Source organism: Nicotiana tabacum, chromosome 8 (assembly GCF_000715075.1).
Source record: "Nicotiana tabacum cultivar K326 chromosome 8, ASM71507v2, whole genome shotgun sequence".
NCBI lineage: Eukaryota > Viridiplantae > Streptophyta > Magnoliopsida > Solanales > Solanaceae > Nicotiana > Nicotiana tabacum.
Window position 1 is genome coordinate 58,004,185 of NC_134087.1, and position 22,962 is coordinate 58,027,146.

At 38.0% G+C, this 22,962-nt stretch overlaps 1 protein-coding gene across 1 annotated transcript in view; it reads right to left on the reverse strand.

Annotated features, from left to right (window-relative positions):
• Positions 1-551: 551 nt before the first annotated feature.
• LOC107803852 (histone-lysine N-methyltransferase ASHH2) overlaps positions 552-22,962 on the reverse strand; it is a 28,047-nt gene continuing 5,636 nt past the window's right edge. Inside the window, 16 exon segments of the mRNA XM_016627645.2 lie at positions 552-1,174; positions 1,176-1,847; positions 2,846-2,891; positions 9,780-9,859; positions 10,920-10,999; positions 11,084-11,166; positions 11,277-11,356; positions 11,859-11,914; positions 11,994-12,876; positions 14,201-14,257; positions 16,203-16,280; positions 16,529-16,621; positions 20,338-20,454; positions 20,541-20,672; positions 22,054-22,133; positions 22,243-22,400. Coding sequence (XP_016483131.2) covers positions 725-1,174; positions 1,176-1,847; positions 2,846-2,891; positions 9,780-9,859; positions 10,920-10,999; positions 11,084-11,166; positions 11,277-11,356; positions 11,859-11,914; positions 11,994-12,876; positions 14,201-14,257; positions 16,203-16,280; positions 16,529-16,621; positions 20,338-20,454; positions 20,541-20,672; positions 22,054-22,133; positions 22,243-22,400 — 3,145 coding nt within the window. The 3' untranslated portion in view covers positions 552-724.

The following is a 22,962-nucleotide window of genomic DNA, read 5'->3' on the forward strand; positions in this document are numbered from 1 at the left end:
GGTTGGTGAATAGAAAATATATTACAGAAATCATATGGCTCAGCTACAAGTCAAACTTAAACCAAACTGAAAAGTAGAATGTAGTTTCAAAATATAAATGGTTTGATTCGGCTTGGAATGTACTCAAACCGTGCTTTTCCAGTTTGGTTAATTTTCCCAAACTATATCAGTAAAACTATGCACGCCAGGAGTATATTTTTTACAATTAAAGAACTCATGAGTTCACGCCAGACGCCAGACGCCAGCAGAAGTTCAGCAGGTCCATTACCTCAAAAAATGGAAGGAAAAGAAAAGAAATCTACTATATACAGATTTACATAAGCTAAATGCCCCTAGCAGAATTAATTTCTAGGTCAACGCATACACTAATATGCAGAAGCAACAACCAAGTAATCAAATGGGTCATAAGCAAGTGCACGAGGAAGTCACACGCACGCCATTCCATAGAGGCCATCAGACAATTTTTTTAAGAAAAATCAATTAATAACGAAAAGAATGAGCCAGTTTACCTCTTTGAGGCATTAAGGTCACTGTCAATGCATGACATCAAATAAATCAGAATAACTTTGGTCCTAAACCTAAAAAAAAATTATGAAAGAATCAAATTTACAAATCTAAACGGTGCTTTTCATTTTCTGTTGGTGACAGAGAATTGCAAGTACAAAAGGAGAAGCACTGGAGAAAATTTGGAAGCTGCTGCAAACTTTGCCTCTATAAGATAAAACTAATACCTGTGGGAAGTATGCTGTCGTAAAGTATGCCCCAAATCTTGCATTCCAAGGTTATGCTCCACCCAACTAGGAGTACTTCTGAACTCATCTTCCCTGCTTGCTACACCTGCAATGCACATGCTATTTTTTGAGTTGTTTCCTGTGTATTCCCAGCCACTTCTTATCCGAAGCCAGGGAGGTGCTAATTTTGAATTATTGTACTTTTGCTTCCTAAAGTATCTCCTTCCCGCGTTACAAGAGTCACTAGCTCGTTTAGAGCCAAGTTGGTATCCAGTGCCATCCTGAGGCTGGTATGCTCCAGGTACGCTTGGAGGATTTTGAGCCAAGTGACCAGGAGAAGAAGTATGACAATCTTGTCCAGTATTTTGAGGTAGTTCACTGATTGCCCCCGGGTTAGCAGCAGAAGGCACAGATTCTCTTCTATCACAGGGATATGGAGGCAAAAGGAGGAAAAGGCTGGAAAGGTATTCCTGGGGCAACAGTCCAAGCATCAAATCTTCCTTTTTGAGGAGACCCAAATTGCTGCACCTCAGAAAATGGAATTCCATAAGAGACAGGCAATCGTGAAATGAACCGCTGCTGCAAGTTCCCCATAACGACTGGCTGTTGATGTTCTCTGCATCTACATTCTTCGGGACTACAAATAGCTGCTGAAGACGCATCAGATAAAACCCTACAAGCTTCAACCGGGAATAAAAATCCAGGAGGGAATTCATAACCAGGGGGAGCGTCGTAATCTAGGACCTGCCTTCTGTCATCAGCTACATGGCTCTCATTTCTTGGATCTGGCTTTTCTTCAGCCTCTTGATCCCACCGACTTTTATGCTTACGTTTCCTTGGCCTAGAGGTTGCCCCGATATCAGAACATGAAGCAGAGGAGCCATCAGGCACACAAGCATCTGCTTGAACAGATGAAACTGTTGAATGGCAGGTATTCTGAGCTGCTTCCGAAGGTTTACCACCAAAATCGCACCATGGATTTTGTGATGCTAGACACCTATTGTAAGGTGAACCAGAATGCATGTTGATTCGGCTGTCATCTCTGTCAATGCAGCTTCTGTTCCTGAGAGGTCTGTGTAACCACCTATCTCTAAAGTTCCTTGCAATTTGATGAACCTGACATGCAGTAAATTACATGGATACTTTATCACCTAATGGTTCTGATAAAGAAAATTTCTAAACAAAGTAATTTAACAGGAAAAAACTCCTGCAATCAGGCTACAGATATAAATCAAAACATAGAATCAACAATAAAAACATAACAAGAATGGGAAAAATCTATTGCAATGGGTAAAAGAAAAAAAGAACAGAAGCATACACATAAGGTCGAGAAAAAGCAGTAAGAATAAAGTGCATGCAATCATTGTCCGGCAGCACTAGTAAATAGCATACTAACCTTCGTGGATAAGACCATAGAGCTAGCCCAAATAGCACCTCACTTACCAAGTTCTATCAAGCTAATTTAAGTTTAATAGCTAAGATTAGCAGAAAATTGTATTTCATTCCCAACTATAAGATGACAGACCCAGGTCAAACAATCCTTTATCCAGACTAGCTCTTTCTTCTATCAATCAGTCAAGTAGTGATCTTTTCGGGTACGTTGCATGCTCTTTTAACCCAGGGCTACCTCTTTCCTTCCTTCCTTCCTGTCTTACAAGGGTAATTAAGATGCTAGTCTCTTACTTATCCATCATCCCCAAATGTGGTTAATTTGAAATTGGGAAATCAGTAGCCTAAATCATTTATAGCAAGATTAAAACAAGCACGATGACAACATGAAATAATCTTGACGAAACCAGCTTTCCTCGTGCATCTACACAACATCAAGCAACAAGCACAAACAGAACTGCGAGTTCTTTTTTCTTTTTTTTTCTTTTTTTTTTTTGAGAAGGAACAGAACTGCGAGTTTTTTTTTTTTTTTTTTTTTTTGAGACTGAACAGAACTACGAGATAACTATGAAGCATTTCAATTTCATATCAATATGAAATTTCGACTCTTTTTAAGAATCGATTAAATGCAGATATTTCGCTGGAACAATTAAAAGGAAAAAGAATGTGATTCTACAACCACTTGATGGAAACAAAAGACCTGCATGGTAACCAGAATGGATTACCTGTTTGTCTTTGTGCTCTGTCAATCCCAAAATTGAGTCCCTAAAGCTGCAGAGCCAAAAACAACACTTCAGAGGTGATTTGGAATCTGGGTTTATCACTTGCAAAGGCATAGTATAAACGTGATTTTTAGAGAATTACGACAAGCAAAAGCAGGTTAAAAATTTGATGGGTGCCACATATGACGGAACACACAACCTTAAGTAGTCAGTCAGCATTTGGAGAGATGTTATCGCCATAATAATCAGGAAACACGTGTCATAAATAGGAGTAATGTAGGGTTTTACCAGATTTGGATGAATTATTTATGAAGAACTCTCTTGAGAGAGCATCCCTTTGTGTTAATATACTTTACCTCTTTAATTGAACCTCTCTTAGATTCTTCTTGCAAGTATTCATGTATGAGTTCAATTTCTCTTCCCCTGGAATTATTTCTTGTAGTTAAATTGCTAGTTAGTAGGTATTACTTGCTTGGGTTGACTGGTTGCTTCTTCTATTAAATTCTATCCTTTCTTTCTTATTTTATCTCTATCTTCTCATTTCTTTCTAGTTGTTGCTCTAATTGTTTAATTTCCCATATTCTTTCCGTCGTCACGAGGGAATAGTAGTCTGGAATATCATAAAAGTTCATTGATGAGAGAATGCACGGGAGAAAAATCTATTGATTAATATATTGACAATGATACAATGAGCCCTATATATATATATATATAAAATACATGTCCTACTCCTAATACATATGGGATTAGGGTTATTTACTACTATTTTAACTATCAAACTAACACTCCCCTCAAGCTGGTGCATATAAATCATATGTACCGAGCTTGTTACATATATAACTAATACGAGGACCAATGAGGCACTTGGTGAAAATATTAGCAAGCTGATCATTCGACTTCACAAATTTTGTAGCAATATCTCCCGAGAGTATCTTTTCTCTAACAAAGTGACAGTCAATCTCGATGTGTTTAGTTCTCTCATGGAACACTGGATTTGACGCAATATGAAGAGCAGCTTGATTATCACACACAAGTCTCATCTGACTAATCTCACCAAATTTCAACTCCTTGAGCAACTGTTTGATCCAAATTAGCTCACATGTCGCCATAGCCATTGCTCGATATTCTGCTTCTGCACTAGACCGAGCAACCACATTCTGTTTCTTGCTCTTCCAAGACACCAAATTTCCTCCTACTAAGACACAATATCCAGACGTAGAACGTCTATCAGAAGGTGATCCTGCCCAATCAGCATCTGAGTATCCAACGATCTGCTCATGGTCTCGATCCTCAAACAATAAGCCTTTGCCTGGAGCTGATTTTATATACCGAAGAATGCGGACAACTGCATCCCAATGACTATCACAGAGAGAATCCATAAACTGACTCACAACACTCACAGGAAAGGAAATGCCAGGTCTAGTCACTGTGAGGTAATTTAATTTACCAACAAACCGCCTATATCTTGCAGGATCGCTAAGAGGCTCCCCCTGTCCTGGCAAAAGTTTAGAATTCGGATCTATCGGAGTGTCAACAGGTCTACAACATGTCATTCCTGTCACTTCAAGAATGTCTAAGGCATACTTCCGTTGTGAGATCACAATACCTGAGCTAGACTGAGCGACCTCAATACCCATAAAATACTTTAATCTGCCCAGATCCTTAGTCTGAAAGTGCTGAAAGTGCTGAAAGAGATGTTGCTTCAACTTACTAATACCATCCTGATTATTGCCGGTAATAACAATATTGTCAACATAAACGACAAGAGATTTGAAGTAGAATGTCGATAAAATACAGAGTGATCAGCTTCACTATGAGTCATGCCAAACTCCTGAATAATTGTGCTGAACTTACCAAACCAGGCTCGAGGAGACTGCTTTAGACCATAAGAGGGACCGGCGCAACCGACATACAAGGCCACTAGACTCCCCCTGAGCAACAAAACCAAGTGGTTGCTCCATATAAACCTCATCCTCAAGGTCACCACGAAGAAAAGCATTCTTAATGTCCAACTAATAGAGAGGCCAATGGCGAACAGCAGCCATAGATAGAAAAAGGCGGACTGATGCAATTTTAGCCACGGGAGAGAAAGTATCACTGTAATCGAGTCCAAATATCTGAGTATATCCTTTGGCAACAAGACGAGCCTTAAGTCGATCAACTTGGCCATCTGGACCAACTTTGACTGCATACACCCAACGACAACCAATAGTCGATTTACCTGAAGGAAGAGGAACAAGCTCCCAAGTACCATTCGTATATAAAACAGACATCTCGTCAATCATAATTTGTCGCCATCCGGGATGAGACAGTGTTTCACCTGTAGACTTAGGGATGGAAATAGAGAACAAAGATGACACAAATGCACAATGGGATGATGAAAGATGGTGGTAACTTAAACCGACATAATGAGGATTAGGATTAAGTGTGGACCGTATACCTTTTCGTAGTGCAATCGGTTGATTAAGAGACAAGTCCGCAGTAATAGCAGGGTCAGGTGCAGGACGTGAATCAACTGGGCCTGATGCTGGGCGCGGACGACGATGATAAATCAGGAGTGGTGGAGCTGTAGAAGGTTGAACTGGATTAGGTGGTGGCACTGGATCTATAGTTGGTGCAACTGGACTAGGTGGTGGTACTGGACTCGGTGGTGGCACTGGAGCTATAGGTGGTGGAGCTGCAACTGGAACTGTAGATGGTGGAGCTATGGAGGAAGATGAATGGGAAATAGGGATTGAATCTCCAAAAGAAGGAACTGGTAACACCTCAGAAATATCTAAGTGATTAACTGGACCTGTGAAGTATGATTGGGTTTCAAAGAAGGTAACATCAGCAGACATAAGAAATCACTGAAGGTCAAGAGAATAACATCGATATCCCTTTTGCGTTCTCGAGTAACCCAGAAATATGCACTTAAGAGCACGAGGAGCTAACTTATCATTTCCTGGAGTAAGGTCATGAACAAAGCACGTCCTTCCAAAGACACGGGGTGGAAGAGAGAACAAAGGTAAGTGGGGAAACAGGACAGAGAATGGAACTTGATTTTGGATAGCTGAAGATGGCATACGATTAATAAGATAACAAGATGTAAGAACTGCATCACCCAAAAAACACAGCGGAACATGAGATTGTATGAATAGGGTACGAGCAGTTTCAATAAGATGTCTATTCTTTCTTCCAGCTACCCATTTTGTTGGGATGTGTACGGACAAGATGTTTGATGAATAATCACATAGGAGTTCATAAACTGTTGAAATGGGGAAGACAAATACTCTAGGGCATTATCACTACGAAATGTGCGCATCGAAACCCCAAATTGATTTTAAACTTTAGCGTGGAAGGTCTGGAAAATAGAAAACAACTCAGATCGATTTTTCATCAAAAATATCCAAGTGCACCTGGAATAATCATCAATGAAACTGACAAAGTAGTAGAATCCTAAGGTAGAACTGACCCGACTAGGACCCAAAACATCTGAATGGACTAAAGTAAAAGGTGACTCTGCTCGATTATCAAGACGCCGCGGGAAATGGGAGCTAGTATGCTTACCGAGCTGACATGACTCACACTCTGGAGTGGACAAGTGAGACAAGCCAGGTACCATTTTCTGAAATTTTGACAAACTGGGATGTCCTAACCGTTTATGTAATAAATCTGGTGAATCAGTAACGGGACAAGTTATTGGAGGAAGACAAGATGCGAGTCCATGTGATTTTGCAAAGATAAGGTAATAAAGTCCATCTGATTCACGTCCGGTACCAATGATCCGCCATGTACTGCGTTCCTGTATAAAAACAAGGTCATCAAGAAATAAAACAGCAGATTTAAGTGATTTGGCTAAGCGACTAACGGCTATGAGATTAAAATGACTACCAGGAACATAAAGAACTGGGTCTAAAGGTAAGGAAGGAAGTGGACTTGCTTGACCTATTGCAGTTGCCATGGCTTGAGAACCATTGGCCATTGTGACTGTTGGAAGAGATTGAGAATATGAAATACTAGTGAAAAGAGATTTGTTACCAGAAATATGATCAGATGCACCTGAATCAATGACCCAAGACTCAGAGGTTGAAGATTGGGAGACACAAGTCACGCTACTATCTGTTTAAACAACGGAAGCTATCCCTGAAGATGTCTGTTTACATGCTTTGTACTGAACGAACTCAATATAATCCGGTAAAGAAACTATCTAGATTGGATTCAATGCATTGGATTCAACGGATTGTGAGTTAAACGCTTTTGATACGAATGCCATTATAATATTGTGCCGGAAAAAACAGAAATTTTCTGGGAATCATTGTTCACGCTGGAAAAATCAATGCAGCTCGCCGGAAAATTCCAAAGTTGCCGGAATCTGTCGGAAATAGTACCAATCGACTCGAAATTTATGTGCGACTAGGCTGTCCTCAAGAAGCTTGGCCAAAAAATGGTCGGGGAATCGCAGATCTGGGTGGCGCGTGGAGGTTTCTGAATCTAATGGTGGTGATGGTTTGTGCACAACACTCACCAAACATAAGATGACGCAAATAAGTCACTTAGGTCACCGGAAAATTGCACAGTGACTGAATTGTTTCTTCCCGGATGTCGCTGGAATGACGCACAATGATCTTTAATCACTAATGCTCTGATACCATGTGAGAATGCACGGAAGAAAAATCTATTGATTAATATATTGACAATGATACAATGAGCCCTATATATATACAATGAGCCCTATATATATAATACATGTCCTACTCCTAATACATATGGGATTAGGGTTATTTACTACTATTTTAACTATCAAACTAACAATTGCGAATAAACAAATGTAATATACTCATCATAAATGGATACGAGATGAAATTCTAGCAGCTCTTCCCCGATTTAGAAATTTAAAAACAAAATCAAGTTTCAGTTCCACAATTTAGAAATTGCAATATGGTGGCATATTGATATTGCAGTTGTGCAACCTTTGTTTCTGCTACCATTTTTTTTCCTTCTCTTAAATAACTAATGTAAAAGAGTTCCACTTTCGCAGATGACACTCTTATATTTTGTGGGGTAGATAAATCTCAAGTTCAGTTCCTTAACCTCACTCTGATGCTTTTTGAAGCCATGTTTGGTCTCCACAGTAACATGTCTAAAAGCATCATTTTCCCCGTTAATGTGGTTTCTGAGCTGGAAGAGTTGGCAGATATTATGTATTGCAACACTGGTTCCTTCCCTACCTCATATCTTGGTCTTCCTTTGGGTGCCAGTCAGAGATCAACTGAAATATGGAATGCAGTTGTTGAAAAGTTTGAGAAAAGGTTGACTTCTTGGCAGCAGCAGTAACTATCTCTAGGTGGCAGATTAACACTAATCAACAGTGTTTTGGATAGCATACCTACCTATTTCATGTCCCTCTTTCCAATGCCAGTCAAAGTGCATAAACAGCTTGACAAGATTAGGAGATCTTTCCCATGGGAAGGTAACAGCTCCAGCCACAAATTCCACCTAGTCAAATGGGCCAAAGTCACACTTCCTAAAACACTAGGAGGTCTTGGGGTCAAAGACCTAGCACTTCACAACAAGAGCATGTTAATGAAATGGCACTGGAGGTATAACCAAGAAGATGCTGGCCTTTGGAAGGAGATAGTTCAAGCAAAGTATGGGGCTAATAGTCACTAGTGTACCAATGCTGTCAGAACACCTTATGGTAGTGGGTTATGGAAGGGTATCAGGAGACTATGGGATGACGTCTCTTGCAACACATCTCTTCAGGTGGGAAATGGGGCACTCATTCAATTCTGGAAAGACAAATGGCTGGGACACACTACTCTAAAGGAGGCCTTTCCAAGACTATTCCTGGTTGCAACCAACCCAGATTCTACAATTGCTCAAAACAGGGAGGACAACACATGGAGACTGAACCAGAGAAGAGACTTAAATGACTGGGAGATTGAGGACCTATTTGCACTTCTTGAAAGCCTCCAAAACAGCTCTTTCAACACCCAGAGCAGAGACAAACTCAAGTGGGGCAATAGCAGGGAAGGCACTTATTCAGTGAAAGCAAGTTATCTTCAGTTAAGCTCCAACAAAGACTTAATTGATCAATGGCATTGGAAGCTTGTCTGGAGAGCAAAATTACCACCAAAAGTCACATGCTTCAGCTGGATCACTTTAAAGGGAGCTTGCTTAACTCAGGATAATCTCATTAGGAGGAATTTTCAACTACCTAACAGATGTTACATGTGTTTTTGCAACCCAGAGACAATTAATCACTTGTTTCTTCATTGCCCAGTTGCGACAAGTATATGGAACATGTTTTTGTCACTTTTTGGACTGCACTGGACTATGCCATGCAATGTCAGGGAGGCTTTCTTGAGTTGGAATGCCTGGAGAGTTGGGAAGTCCATCAAAAGTATATGGTCTATGATTCCTGCTTGTATTTTGTGGTGCATATGGACAGAAAGGAATCATAGATGTTTTGATGGCATTTCAACTGCCAACCATGCAGTCAAGGCCAAATGTTTTAGTTAATCTTTTTAGTTGGGTTAAATTTACACCTGTATATAATCCTGACTCTTATTTGGAATTTATCAGCGCCTTAGTCTTGCAATAGTTTTTTTGTCATTTGGGCTGATATTTCCCTTCTTTTGTAACCTATGCATCCCCTGGATGCTTCTTGTTAATGAAATACAACTTATTTCATCAAAAAAAAGAGTTCCAGTTCTGTAGCTTCTAATCTACCATTCGCATATCTTTGTCTTTCTAATCTACCATTCGCATATCTTTGTCTTTACACTGTAATTCATATTTCGGTTTCACATTCGAGTTGCTTTATTAGATCCTTATCACTGCACAAAAAAAGGAAATTCTACCTGGACGTCATATGGAGGCATTAAACCCACTCAGACTATCAGAATAAAAGTTAAAAAATATACATAAGTAACATGCGATAACATCTGCTAACCTCTCAACTCCAGCTCTGGACGTGTCTCCATTGATGTGCTCAGGAGAAAGGATGTCTCTTACAGCTAGATACTCTAAAACCTGTAAAGTACAGTTGACATTGTAAAACCAGCTTGGTAAGATAGCAATGACAAACAACAGGGTGTGCTAGGTATATCAAGAGAACCCTGCACTGAATATGCTTAGCCAACAGAAGATCTCACGTAAGGAAAAAATGGGTACAACAACAAAAAAAAAAGTGACTAAAAAAGCCACTAATATATTGCTCAATTACATATTGACGTACGCCTCACTGAAATTTTCTGGTACAGCATCTTATTGACAAGAAAGACAATGTTCTTACCCATTTAGATCACCACCCAATTTGCTGCTTTTGTTAAGACACTTTTGTTCGTTAAAGGCAAAATTTTGAAAGGAGCAAATGTTACCTCTTTATACCTGATGAGACTTTGTGAAAATTTTGAATCTCCAAGGCCAGAGAGGACGAGGAGAAGATTACTAATAGATTTAGATGTGACATTGTATTTTATGTTCTTCTTACCAGTGTTGGAAACTACTTCACATTGTTTTTATCCGTCTAACCGTTCAATGATTTGAATATATTGTTACTGATCTTAGAATGGATAAAATACAGAGAGTATATCTGGTGTTTCATGTTTAATTAATATATTATATGTATATTATCCTACTCGTTTAGTGACATCATAATGACAGACTGTAGGCATATTGTCCATGCTACTCGGCTTTGATCTTTGAACTTAAACTCACAGTGCATGAAATGATCAATAACTTGCCATATGCTTTCTTTTTTCTTTTTGGCAAACTTAACTACAGTGATTATTGCACTTATATGTTATCTAGTTGAGACCTTTTTTCCGTAACCCGTTAGCTATTTAATATATGTTTATACACAAATATGTTTGAGTGACACATTAAGACGCTGTGTAGTGAATAAATAATTTGTCAGTTAAAAAACTTCTGGCTTTCTTCTCAAAACAAAAACTTCTGGCTCAAGAATATGCAGATCATGATTAGCAGGTGGTAAAACTGACATTTTCTGATATACCTCTCAAATTCTACTTTCAAGCTAATTACTCAATCACTAGAGTAGAAGTATAGGACTAGAGAATAACTACATTACCTTAAGCAACTTTCTGAGAATTGGGATCTTATTGAATTCCCTCCTGTATCGCTTCATTATGTTGTGTAACATCTGTAGACCTACAAGCAAAACAAACACAGATCCAACTCGGTAAATTTGAAAATAGGAAAAGCTAATACATGCAATAAGCACCAATTTATTACCATTCTTATTCATAATATCCATCAAAACTGTGCGTGACTTTGTTTTCAAGATCGCATCAAGGATCATAGAAAGTTCCCGGTTACTGCTAACAAATAAATGCACAAATTAAAAATTGTATAAATAAGAAGTAGCAGCAGCTAAGAATTCAACTCCTAGCACTACAAAGAGTGAAAGAGGCAAGCCATTTGTTACCTCTGGATAGCTTCACCATTGCAGCCATCCCCTGAAGCAGCAGTTAAAAGGAGGAGCTTCAAGTAGCACCTTGACGCATCCTGCTCCAAGAAAAGAGAAAACTAATAACTGAAAGAAAAATGTAGGAGTGCCGTGGAATCAGCATGCACGCATTTACACACATGGCAGAAGTTAAAAAAAAACAGGAATGCTTCAGAATATTATAGTAGAACGATTAAAATCTAAATGGAGAGGTTACTAAAGTCAAGGCTGAGTTACGAAACTGGAATTGCCTCAGAAGATCAAAATAGGACCATGAAAATGTAAATGGAAACATTATTAAGCCGGGGCTACATTATGTGCCCAACAATGAACCCTTACTACCACCCACTGTATGGACTCCCAGCCCTCCCTTTCACCAATGTTTTGGCCTATTCCCTTTTGATGAATTAACACCAAAGAGGCTGCACCAAAGTGCAGTAGAAGAAAGGTAAAAAAGAGGGGAGCATTCCCACAAACCAGCACAATGAATAATCACAAATCACCAAGCAAGAAATAAAAGAAAGAAATGCAGATTATATCTTGTAGCTTTTAACTACTCACCTTGCGTTTGCTTATTCCACCATTATGATCCAGCAACTCATTCAGTTTCTCTTCAACTGCAAATTCAGGTAAAGAAGATAATGCAAAAGTACTCCACAATTCTGCAGATTCCACAAAATGACAACGATGACATACCTGCTTCAAAATGGCCATGTAAGGAGCCATCCGGTGGTTTCTTGAATTTAGGTTGTGAAACTTGCAACATGCTGTCCACATCAGGCAGGGGTCTGGAATTCACAGCATTATTCCTCTGTTTCACCTTCTTCACTAAAGATGATTCACGTGAAGTTTTCACAAAAGGACAGGGTTTTAAGGGATCATGTGTCTCTCGCCCATTGCTGGATTTTGACTTTCTCAAGGACTTGCTAACCACTGCATCAAGAGAAGTTACCTCAAATTCCTGAGTGGAGGAGAAAGAGTTCTTTGATACTTCGCCAGCTACTGAGCACTCTTTTGTCACTCCGGACATGGTTTCACATGTATCCTTCAATGACAAAGAAGTCTCTACAGGTTGAACAGAAGAATGAGACATACACTCTGAGGCTTCCAGTGCCACAGATGTTTCGTCATTTAAAGATGATGCAGGAGACCCGTCAGGGAAGTTTTCTCTTTCCTCTCTAGCATTCAAGCTAACAACAGCAACGGAGTTACCCAAATTAACATTTTCTAGACCCACGATACTGTTCATATGTGTTTGATGGGAAGTATCCTGATTTCCAGCAAAAGATTCATCCATTGTATTTCTGTTTTTAGGTGGTTTCCCTTGAATTTTAATTTCAGCAACACTAATAGCACTTGTAGCACATATACTGTTGTCTTGTTTATGATTCATGTCAGCATCCCCATGCAGCATGACAGGTTCAGGATACTCATCATCCGAATCATCCTGAACAATCACTTCTGCATTTAGCGGGTCACCACCTATATAGCCCCGACAATGAGGTGAGCCACAGACACACTTTTTAACTGCAGCCCCGAAGACTCGGACATAATTGTAGTCAAATGTCACCTCTTCGCCCTGATAATAGGATCCAAAGCACAGTGATCTATTAAGCCAAGAATTGATTCCATTCAATAGTCATACAGGCAGCTTACAGATTCTACAGTAGACTGAAGAGCTGGACACCAAATAAATTATTGCAATCCACGATAAAAAGGGGAAGTAAACCTTGATTGCAGTCCACAATAAAAAGCAGGAAGCAAATCTTGAAACTGAAAGCATGTCCTAGAATTTTTTTATTATTGTTGAGGAATATCCTAGAAGTTGTTGAGGTCCAGTAACTTTTCTGCATTTAATTTACACTTTGAACAGAGCCTAGTTTGCAAGTTCTTTAAGTTCCATCCGATTTATGTATTTAGTAATACTCTTTTGATATATATGCATTTAATGATATTATGGAGAACCTGTTCCCTCTTAACGACCTGAAGCAATTCTTCAGATCTGACAATAAGCAAATTATGTGAGGAAAAATTAATGTTACAAGTTTGAAAACTCTTTTACTCTATGCATTTTAGCATCTATATGGCATATCAAATAAATCACCGGGAGTGCAACCCATACACACCACTGGATAGTGGACACAAGATCCACAGCAATAGCAAAGACCCTCCCTAAACATTAAAAATGGTTCTAACAATTCCAAAATTTGCACTTCACCTAGCAAATGTTAATCCCTAAAAGAATCTCTAATCAGCACATCACATTTTAAAGCATGTTTGACATTAAGAACAAAAAAGAAATTGCTTTTGAAAAAGCAATTGTTTTGTTCAAATATGTTTTGTTGTTTTGATTTGCTAGTTTCCAAAAAGAATAAAAATCAATTCTCTCACATCAAACGCAAAAAAATCCTCCCAAAATTAAATTCTTAATTCACAAAAATAAGACAAGGAACAAAACGAAAGAGACACATATACACAACATTTTGTTTTTCAGCCCAGAGAGTAGTTGTGAGTGTGTATTGTTTACATCTCTCTTTTGGCATAATGTATGCCATGTAGTAGCACATGCTAGCCAGCACTAAGGTCAGATCATAGCAGCCCCAACCTCACCTCCATAATTTTGAAATCACTAGCAGCAACCACCGAAGTACTTATCACAGTTCATGATTTGATGATTGCAACAAAAACCAGTTACAATTTTCGCTATATGTTATGCTGATGTTTACAACTTATTAGGTATTAAAGAGCTCAGAACTACTTGTATAATTGTTGGCTGTACATAAGACTGGAACTTAGTAAGGGGTATAGAGGACACATTTTTTTGCTATGTGCAGAGCATTTAAGAAAATATCAACATAGTCAAAACTAAGTAATATGGACTACAATAAGAAAAAAGACTTTACCTTCTTAATGTCCCTTAAAGCAAAGAGTCCAATGCAGACCTCGCCATTCACCATCCACTATTCAACAAATGAAAGAAAGTTGTGTCACAACATTAATACCATTGAAGCATGCACTCAATATAAACAAGTTGAGAGAACTAGGTGTGAAACTATATCAAGCATTTTCTGCTGAAAATAATTGGTGGGAGAGGAAGGGGGGAGCTCGGTGTGATTTTAGCCCAATGAACAAGGGATCTTGATGCACAGGTTTAGGTGCATCTATAAGCGATGAAGCTACTTCCTATTTCTAGATGCAAAATCAAAACCGATAATTGGGTGGACATAGATAGCTTTCCTAAAACAATAAAAGAAAACGGTCATATTCTCAGATAATACAGTGACCAACGACCAAGGTAAGATAACACTAACTGAGAAAATCTTGCAAATTTTCTAATTCAACCCCAACATAAAGATGATTGCGTCAGGCTTAAAACTTATCTTTGTTATGTAGTTTGCAAGTGACGGCACTTTTACTTCAATAATTTAGCCTTACCTAAGACAGAGCTGTGACCATATCTAGGACTTTCAATACATATTGAGTCCACAAAAGAACCAATTCAACACTTCTGATCACTTGTATACATTATTGGGCAAACAACTAAGCTGCAGTAACTATTTATAATGTTTTAAGGCAATAAGCAGCTGCACTTCATTGAAACCGTTCATCACAACTTCCATTTTTTATCAGTGAAAAAGCCAGAGGTAGGTGTACTTTTGAAGAAGTGAGCCCAAACATTGAGTTAAAGATTACTTCTTGTTGAATTTGAGATCCTATAAGGAAAAATGTAGCTGCAATTAACTTGTAGAGCAGCATACCACATGGTGTCCAAAATGTTCTGAATTGCCATGAGAATCAAATTCCGCTTAAAGGAGAGTTTACATCTTGAGGCAAACCACAAAAAAAGCAAGAGGAATATGATGGAATAAACTGGCCATGAGTTTTGAGTTACAACAAATAAAAGGAGCGAAACTTCCTTACTAAAAAAAAGGAGCGAAACAATCACAAAATTTGGGGTTAACATAGAATGACTAATCAAAATCCTTCGACAAAGAATATAACGTGCCCTACCTTGTCCAATTTATGTGGCAAACTAGACTTTTGAAAGAACGTAATCATGTCCTATCTTTGTCTCAATTTATGTGGAAAACTAGACTTTTGAAAGAATGCAATCGTACCCTCCCTTCGTCCAGATTTAAGTTGCAAATTAGACATTTGAATGGATATCTAAATATTTCAAAAATCTAAAGATTGTAGCAGATACAATTTTATTTAGTTTTTGATTGATCACGTTCATTTTTAAAGTTGAAGGAATTCACAACAAAACTGATAATTTGACCTCAGAATCCAAACTATCTCATATGAAAGGGTTCAGATTAGAGTACATTTTATCATCTAGCAGCTTCTAGTGTATTTCCTACTGTGAAGAAGAGTAAAGTCATGATGACGCAATGCTTTCCGAAATTCATCCGTCTCATCTCACTCCTCTGCCATGTCAGCATTTCATGCACCATATTCACTACCTCTGACATATAAACCTGATCTATGATCCATTTGTGCCCAAAAAGATCACAATAGTTTTAAAGCCAAAGCAAGCGCAACAGCCTTCTGATCTTTACCATGACTAAGAAACTATTATTATACGTAATTGAAAATTTCTTGAGTAAGCAATAATTGCTGAATATGTACATTGTTCAGGGAACTAATAAACTAATACAATTTAAAAAAGCAAAAGAGACTCCGAATTCAAGGCCACAAAATTACAATGAAAGGGTAACAAAATCTCAAGGGAGAAGACAAGCTACACAATAACATGAAATGGGCAAAGTATAATGAAAGGATACGGAATTTCTTCTCTGTGCACAAATTCCTCAGTAAAAAAGATTCAATTTTTAGTAAATTCAATTGAATTGGAATGGGAATTTTTTGAAGTAAATGCGAAGTGCAGTTGCCTAGCACATTTACCTTTTCGGTACGACAATTAGGGTCACAGCTATGGTTGATAAAACGGCCCAAATTACCCTTAGCACATGCATCAATTACCTGAAAATGAGGCATAAAAAGGACATTACCCAACAAGGTGAGAGAAAACAGAAAGATTAAAGAGTCCATAACATACACCGAGTCATTACAAAATTGGATTATCGACTGCAGAATGATAGCAGTTTAAAATAGATACACATACCAAACATTCATCTCCTTCTTATTATAAATCTGTCTACATCAAATACCTAACATTAAGATGGAGCTTAATATCTATTAATTAGACATATCAAGGAAAACTGTAATACCTCACTGCCGTTAAGTGTCATGAAATAAAAATGCTTATGACCCTTCAATGCGTACTCTTTTTGCCGTGCCTCGTAAGCATGCATATCCAGCACCTATGAAATTTTAAAATTTAAGGCTAAAATATTTCAGTAATGCCAACGCAAATCATGCATAAATACATGTCATACGCATGAAGAGGAAACCTGTAGAAATCAAATGACAAATTTCTAGACAATCTTTTGATGAAAATAAAACAAGGATCAATGGCACTAATGGTAAAATGACGTGAATTTGGATCAAGCTTACACCTATGTCAGGCATTCTCTACTACTTTTCTTTTTTATTTTTAACATAGAAAAAAAAAGGGCAGCCCGGTGCACTAAGCTCCCGCTATGCGTGAGGTCCGGGGAAGGGCCGTACCACAAGGGTCTATTGATTTTTAACATACTTCTGATAAATTCACCTCAAAACCAGGTCTAATTGGCTCCCATGGAAGTGATAAAGTCGCCATACGCAAGATGAAGGTGTAAGGTGTTGCATCAAGAGCAAGTAGCTTAAATACACAATTGGACATTTGAACAAAAGGAAATGCATCAACAATAGAGGTTTAAGTTCTTTCTAACGGTATGTGTTATGTTTAACTGAAAAGATTTTTAAAAGAGATTCAAAGTTGGAGCAAGCCATTGTGGTGATGAGAGAAGGATAAGAGAGAAGGAATCTATTAGAAAGCGAACAATGGTAGGAGGTATTCCTAGTCATCAAAAAAATGGTAGGAGATATTCCTTCTTCAAGGAAAGAATAGACAACCTACGAGTACCAGCATACCAATAAATATCCATAGCAGAGAGAGAATTAATGGTTTACATGATTTCTGAATGAGGTATCCTGATGGGAAGTTCAAGTAACTAGTGTGCAAAGTGGGAAAGGCCACTATGTAACTCTTGGGAAGGGCGGTTAGGAAGTGAGGCTTACCATAACAAATAGCTCAAATAGACAATTGGACATTCGAACTAAAGGAAATGCATCAACCGATAGAGGTTTTACTTCTTCCAAACGGTATGTGATATGTTTAACTGAAAAGATTTTAAAGAGAGATTCATAGTTGGAGCAAGCCATTGTGGTGATGAGGGAAGGATAAGAGAGATGGAATCTATTAGAAAGCGAACAATGGTAGGATATATTCCTTCTTCAACGAAAGAATAGACAACCTACGAGTACCAGAATACCAATAAATATTCATAGCATATTCATAGCAGAGAGGGAATTAATGGTTTACATTATTCCTGAATGAGGTGTCCCGGAAAGGGCCCTCCATCTCAAACCATGATGTTTGGAAGTTCAAGTAACAAGGGAGCAAAGTGGGAAAAGCCACTATGTAACTCCTGAGAAGGGCGGTTCGGAAGTGAGGCTTACCATAACAAATAAAATAAATTTCTGAATGAGCTATGCTGGCACCAAGTTTGATGAGGAAAGCTGGAGTTTTTGGCCAATATTGTCCCTTATCTTTGAGGGTAGGTCTATTTTGGTCCCTCAAATATAACCCTGAGCATATTTAGTCCCTTAACTATGCTAAAGTGGAGCACCTTTAGTCTCACTGACACAATGTGTTCAAAAACTAACAGCACTATCTCGTGTTACGCATGTGACACTGTAAGAAGAAGATCAACAGTAAAAGAAAAAAGTCGTTCCCTTTTCGGGGTTGGTTTCAGCACTCACCGTCTTTTTAACTTATCGAAAATATGTTATAAACCAACACCCTCTAATAGTACAGAGCTGATAAATTTAAGATTTTAACGTTGAAACTTTTACTTTTAAAAATTTTGGTTGATTTTTCCAGAAAGAAAAGTTATAATTTGAAGAAAAAAAATAGAGCTGCCAGGATCACTTCTAGGCATATTATTGAAGCAAACGAATAACCAGGTTGTATTATCACTCTTAGCCCGCGCCAAAAACTATTTACATCTGGTAACCGAAAAAGTATATAAAACTTGTATAATTTTTGTATATTAACATACAAAATGTAAGTGTGTGTGTAATATATATACAAAAAATATACAAATTATATCATTTTTTCGGCGATTATTTTTACAGCGGTTATACAGTATCATTTTCTCACTGAAAACTGCCACAGAAGGGGATATTTTCAATGTCAAAATTTTAGAAGACATTATCTAAAAATGAGGAATTAAAGTGATAATTTGCGTTATCCAATAAAAGGAGAAGAAACGTTTTGCTTCAGAGAAGAATATTTGCTTCATGAATTAGAGTTGGGTAACACTGTTAGTTTTTGAACACATTGTGTTAATGAGACTAAAGGTGCTCCATTTAGCATACTTAAGGGACTAAATATGCTCAGCATTATATTTGAGGGACCAAAATAGACCTACCCCCAAAGATAAGGGACTATTGGTCAAAAACTCAGGAAAGCTGAGTAGTGTGAGCAACTGCAAAAATGCAAATAAGTACGGGTTGATGTAAACTAATTGTATATCAAGACAGGAAGGCCATAGAATAAGTGGAAGAGGAAAGCCTCATATCCAAATATGGATAGTCAATCCGGGAGAAGAAGTTATGAGGAACTTTCTGAGTTGTAGACAGATGGCCTAAACAAGAGTCAAGAAGTGAAATATGTCCCAACCAGCCCTCAAAGATAAATTATGGGCAAGATAGATAGGTAGGGAAATAGCCAGAAACAGTTAAAGACTCAGTCTCTAAAATGCTCCTTGAATCATATATTATTGGAGTTCAATGGTAGGAAGTTCAGAGAATTCTTGGGTCACAATAATGCAACACTGTTCGAACTACAGTTGAGTCAAGTAGGTAATAACGCCAAAAATTATCAGCAAACAGAGGAAAATTAAGTTGGTGACCTCTTGGTTACATTATCCTTTCTCTTTTTGAATACAATAGTGTAGCAGAGTTTGATAGGTTCAAATCAGAATTCAAAAAGAGCCATAATATCTCAGGGATGAAGGCAGATTGTTTAAAGGTGTCCTTATAACTGGAAAGACACCAAAACAAAAAGAACAGTACAAAGCTGACTACAGCGAAGGATGTGCAAAATGAATGGGAAATCGGAAGATGATTCTCAACTCTCAAGGAACTAAAAGAATTTGGGAACAGCAGCACAGGAGTAGGAATAAAGCATTATTGTGGCATTAATCACCAACAGCTGTGAAGGGGCATGCCTGGCCACAAAGATCTGAGTTGACACAAATGAGACAAGCAATTAGCCACAGACACTGAGAGGTAGCATCTTAAGGAGGGCGGGAAAGTGTTGAGGATATTGTGATTAAATAAAGCAAGAAGCATGAGCCTAATATGACAATCAACAGACACTAGCAGGAACTTAATGATAAAGAGATTCTAAAGAAAGCCCAAAAGCATAACTTGAACCAAAAGAATTGAAATTTGGAGTGACTTATGATACTAGAAAGTCCAAAAGTATAGTTTTGAGGTAAGTTTATAGAAATGAAATAGTGTAAAAGGGAGCAAAGGTGTTCTGTTCTCTGAAGGAAAATCAGGGTACTGTTGTTTTCTAGGCAAATGGGTTTTGATGTAAATTTGATGCCTATGGGTTTTCCACCTCAAGTTGGTGATTTTCCAAAAAAAAATATTAGTTACTACTAGCAAGGTCATCTCCTAACTTTCAGTCTCTTTTCGTAGAACATACCCGCCCAGTGGTAGGATTGGGATAAACAGAATAAAGTTTTGGTATTATTTAGGTTAATGTAGGAAAAAAATGTCTGTGGTTCCAAGCATTCCGTCCACAGTCCACTTCCCCTAACTCCCACAACTTCGTCCAAACTTTGTAGAGAAGAAATCTCACCTCCCCGACGTATTCAATAAGAAACTGCCCTTCATATACATCTTCAAGCAGCTGCAGGCCATAACCCTTCTTTCCACATTTAAAGCACTTCAGTTTAGCATAATTGCGTTTCTGGAACTGCAAGCAGTATATGATAGAGATGATACAATCTGCATAGTAGAAGCAATATACAAGAAAAAGTAACCCTTTGCAAGTTCAAGAACCTGTTGATTTGAACAGAATTCTCCACAAGGACAAGTCCCTTTAACGCACTCTATATTGAGCATCCGGTTCAGGCATCCATCTCCACAGCCCATTCGACCATCTGAAGGTGGCTTGCAATGGCAGACCATGATCTAACAGGGAAGGACAACAAAGGAAGTAGAAGTTACTGAAGGAAGTAAATTAAGTTTCTGTTACCTCAAGCACATTAGAAATCATAAGTTGATTGTAGATGAACACGGAAATACTTGAAGAAGCAGCAGTTCACAAAGAAATAAGTAGGGACAACGGAAGGGACACTTACGAGATGTTAGCCCAACATAGCACCAGCCATGGGAAGGTTTGCATCTCGTAAACATTGCATATATCATTTGATATCTAATTCTACAAACGAATTGCTGCTTTAAAAATTTCTGAAGAATCTTCATTCTCCTCAAAATCGAGCTTATATCAATTAAGAGTTTAAAATAAATTTACTTTTCCTTTAAGACTTAAAAATTAAAATATATTTACTTCACCCATCTAAAAATGCTTTAGTTAACAACTTAACATAACATAAGTCCATTTCTTCCCAGGGGTTAGCTCAATTGGCAAAGGTTGAGGGACTTGTGTCTAGGTTGCAGGTTCAAGCTCTGCGCCAAGCGAACTAACTCGGGTATTTAATAGGAGAAGAATAGAGGAATGGGCCCATCATACCCGAGTTACGAAGGCTGCGGTTGGCCCAAAGGATCAGTTCCAGACAGATTTCTTGGTTAAAAAATAAAGTCGGTTTTTTTTGTTTTAGAAGTTAATTTACTGCTCTAACTATTAATGGAGAACATGTAGGCTTTTTATCATCAGAATGACCCTTCTAAAAACATCATTGAAGGGAACCCCAAAAGAACCAGATGATCCTTCCTTCTCAACAAACAACAATTTCCTTCCTTCTCAACAAACAACGATTTCCTTCCTTCTCAACAAACAATGATTTCCTTCCTTCTCAACAAACAATGATTTCCTTTCATTTTACCGCAAAAATCTACTTCACATAAATAATATATCCACTTAGTGTCACAGCCAGGTTGAAAATGTCAGCTCATGGACATTGAAACCATGGTGGATAGGGCAAATCACCAATAGATTTACAACAAGAAAGATTCAAAGTAAAAACACCAATTAGTTGTCTAAAGGAACCACGAGTTACTCAAACACGGCATTTCTTCCACGGGATGCACCTGAATGTCTCATTGTAACCAACACCGAAAATGTGATTTTATTTATGAATCAACTTCTTCGAGTGAAATTTCATTTTTTATGGCAAAAGCCTTCAATCAAGAATAAGCAACAAGTTTATTTTCAGTAAACGAGAAAATCAGGTGACCAAACTTTTAGAAGCTTTTTTTTGCTAATGAATTTTAGATTTATTGTCTAAAACCACAGCAATCCTAAGGCCTTTATCCTCCTCTTCTTTTTATTCTTGAAGATGTACGCCACAGTGTATATAAGGCAATAATGCAGACTAGATCAGGCATCTACCTCATCAACAGTTTGATTTTTGCGGTTGCGATGCAAAAACATGTTTGACTTGATCCGAGACCAAGATGATTGATGGGCCACTGTAACAAACATAAAGAAGGAAAATAATCAGATTAGTGCAAGTCTACCCCGAGAACATGTACCCAAAGACAATACCAGCGCCATTTCATAACAACAATCAGTAGATACCAAGTGAATTTTTCTGTCCTGATCCATTCGAACTCAAGTGCACACGAGAAACATCTTCCTCATCTGATATTTCCAGCTCAGCATTAATTTCTGAATTTGACTTCTCTTGGGGAAATGAGCAATCGGCAAAAGCTTTATCCAGATTATCCATACAAGTCCTTTAACATTGATAGAAGAACTGTAAGCCATCAAAACTCTTGTAAACCAAAAAAAAACACATTATGCTTCCAAAATCACAAGAGTTTCCATCTCAATTACTGACACCTCAAATACTAAATCGAGATTATCACACACACACACACACCCGGGGTGTGAAAAAGCAACAGTCATCTGATGCTTAGTTTTAATAGACCCACTTAGTTTTGCAGAAGCAAATATCAAACCCAAACCAACACCTGAGCGTTCCGACACCAAACAGCCAGATATGGGAAGAATTTTGGACGCACTCAAATTAGAACTTTTTACTAGTCAATAAACAAGAGACGGGAGATCCATTATTTACAAAATTAGTTACCTTATCAAAAAATTAAGCCAATAAACAAGAGAAAGAACAATATGAAAGACACAATAAACACAATAAGTTGCCTAATTTGGGCATAAAGAATGGAATAAGCAATGCCACTTCAGGATTTTGTATTCAGAAATATAGCACGTCACCACTTACAATGATCTCAAATGCTAAACCTTTCATTGTGTGGCAACTTATCTCGGAGATAGTTT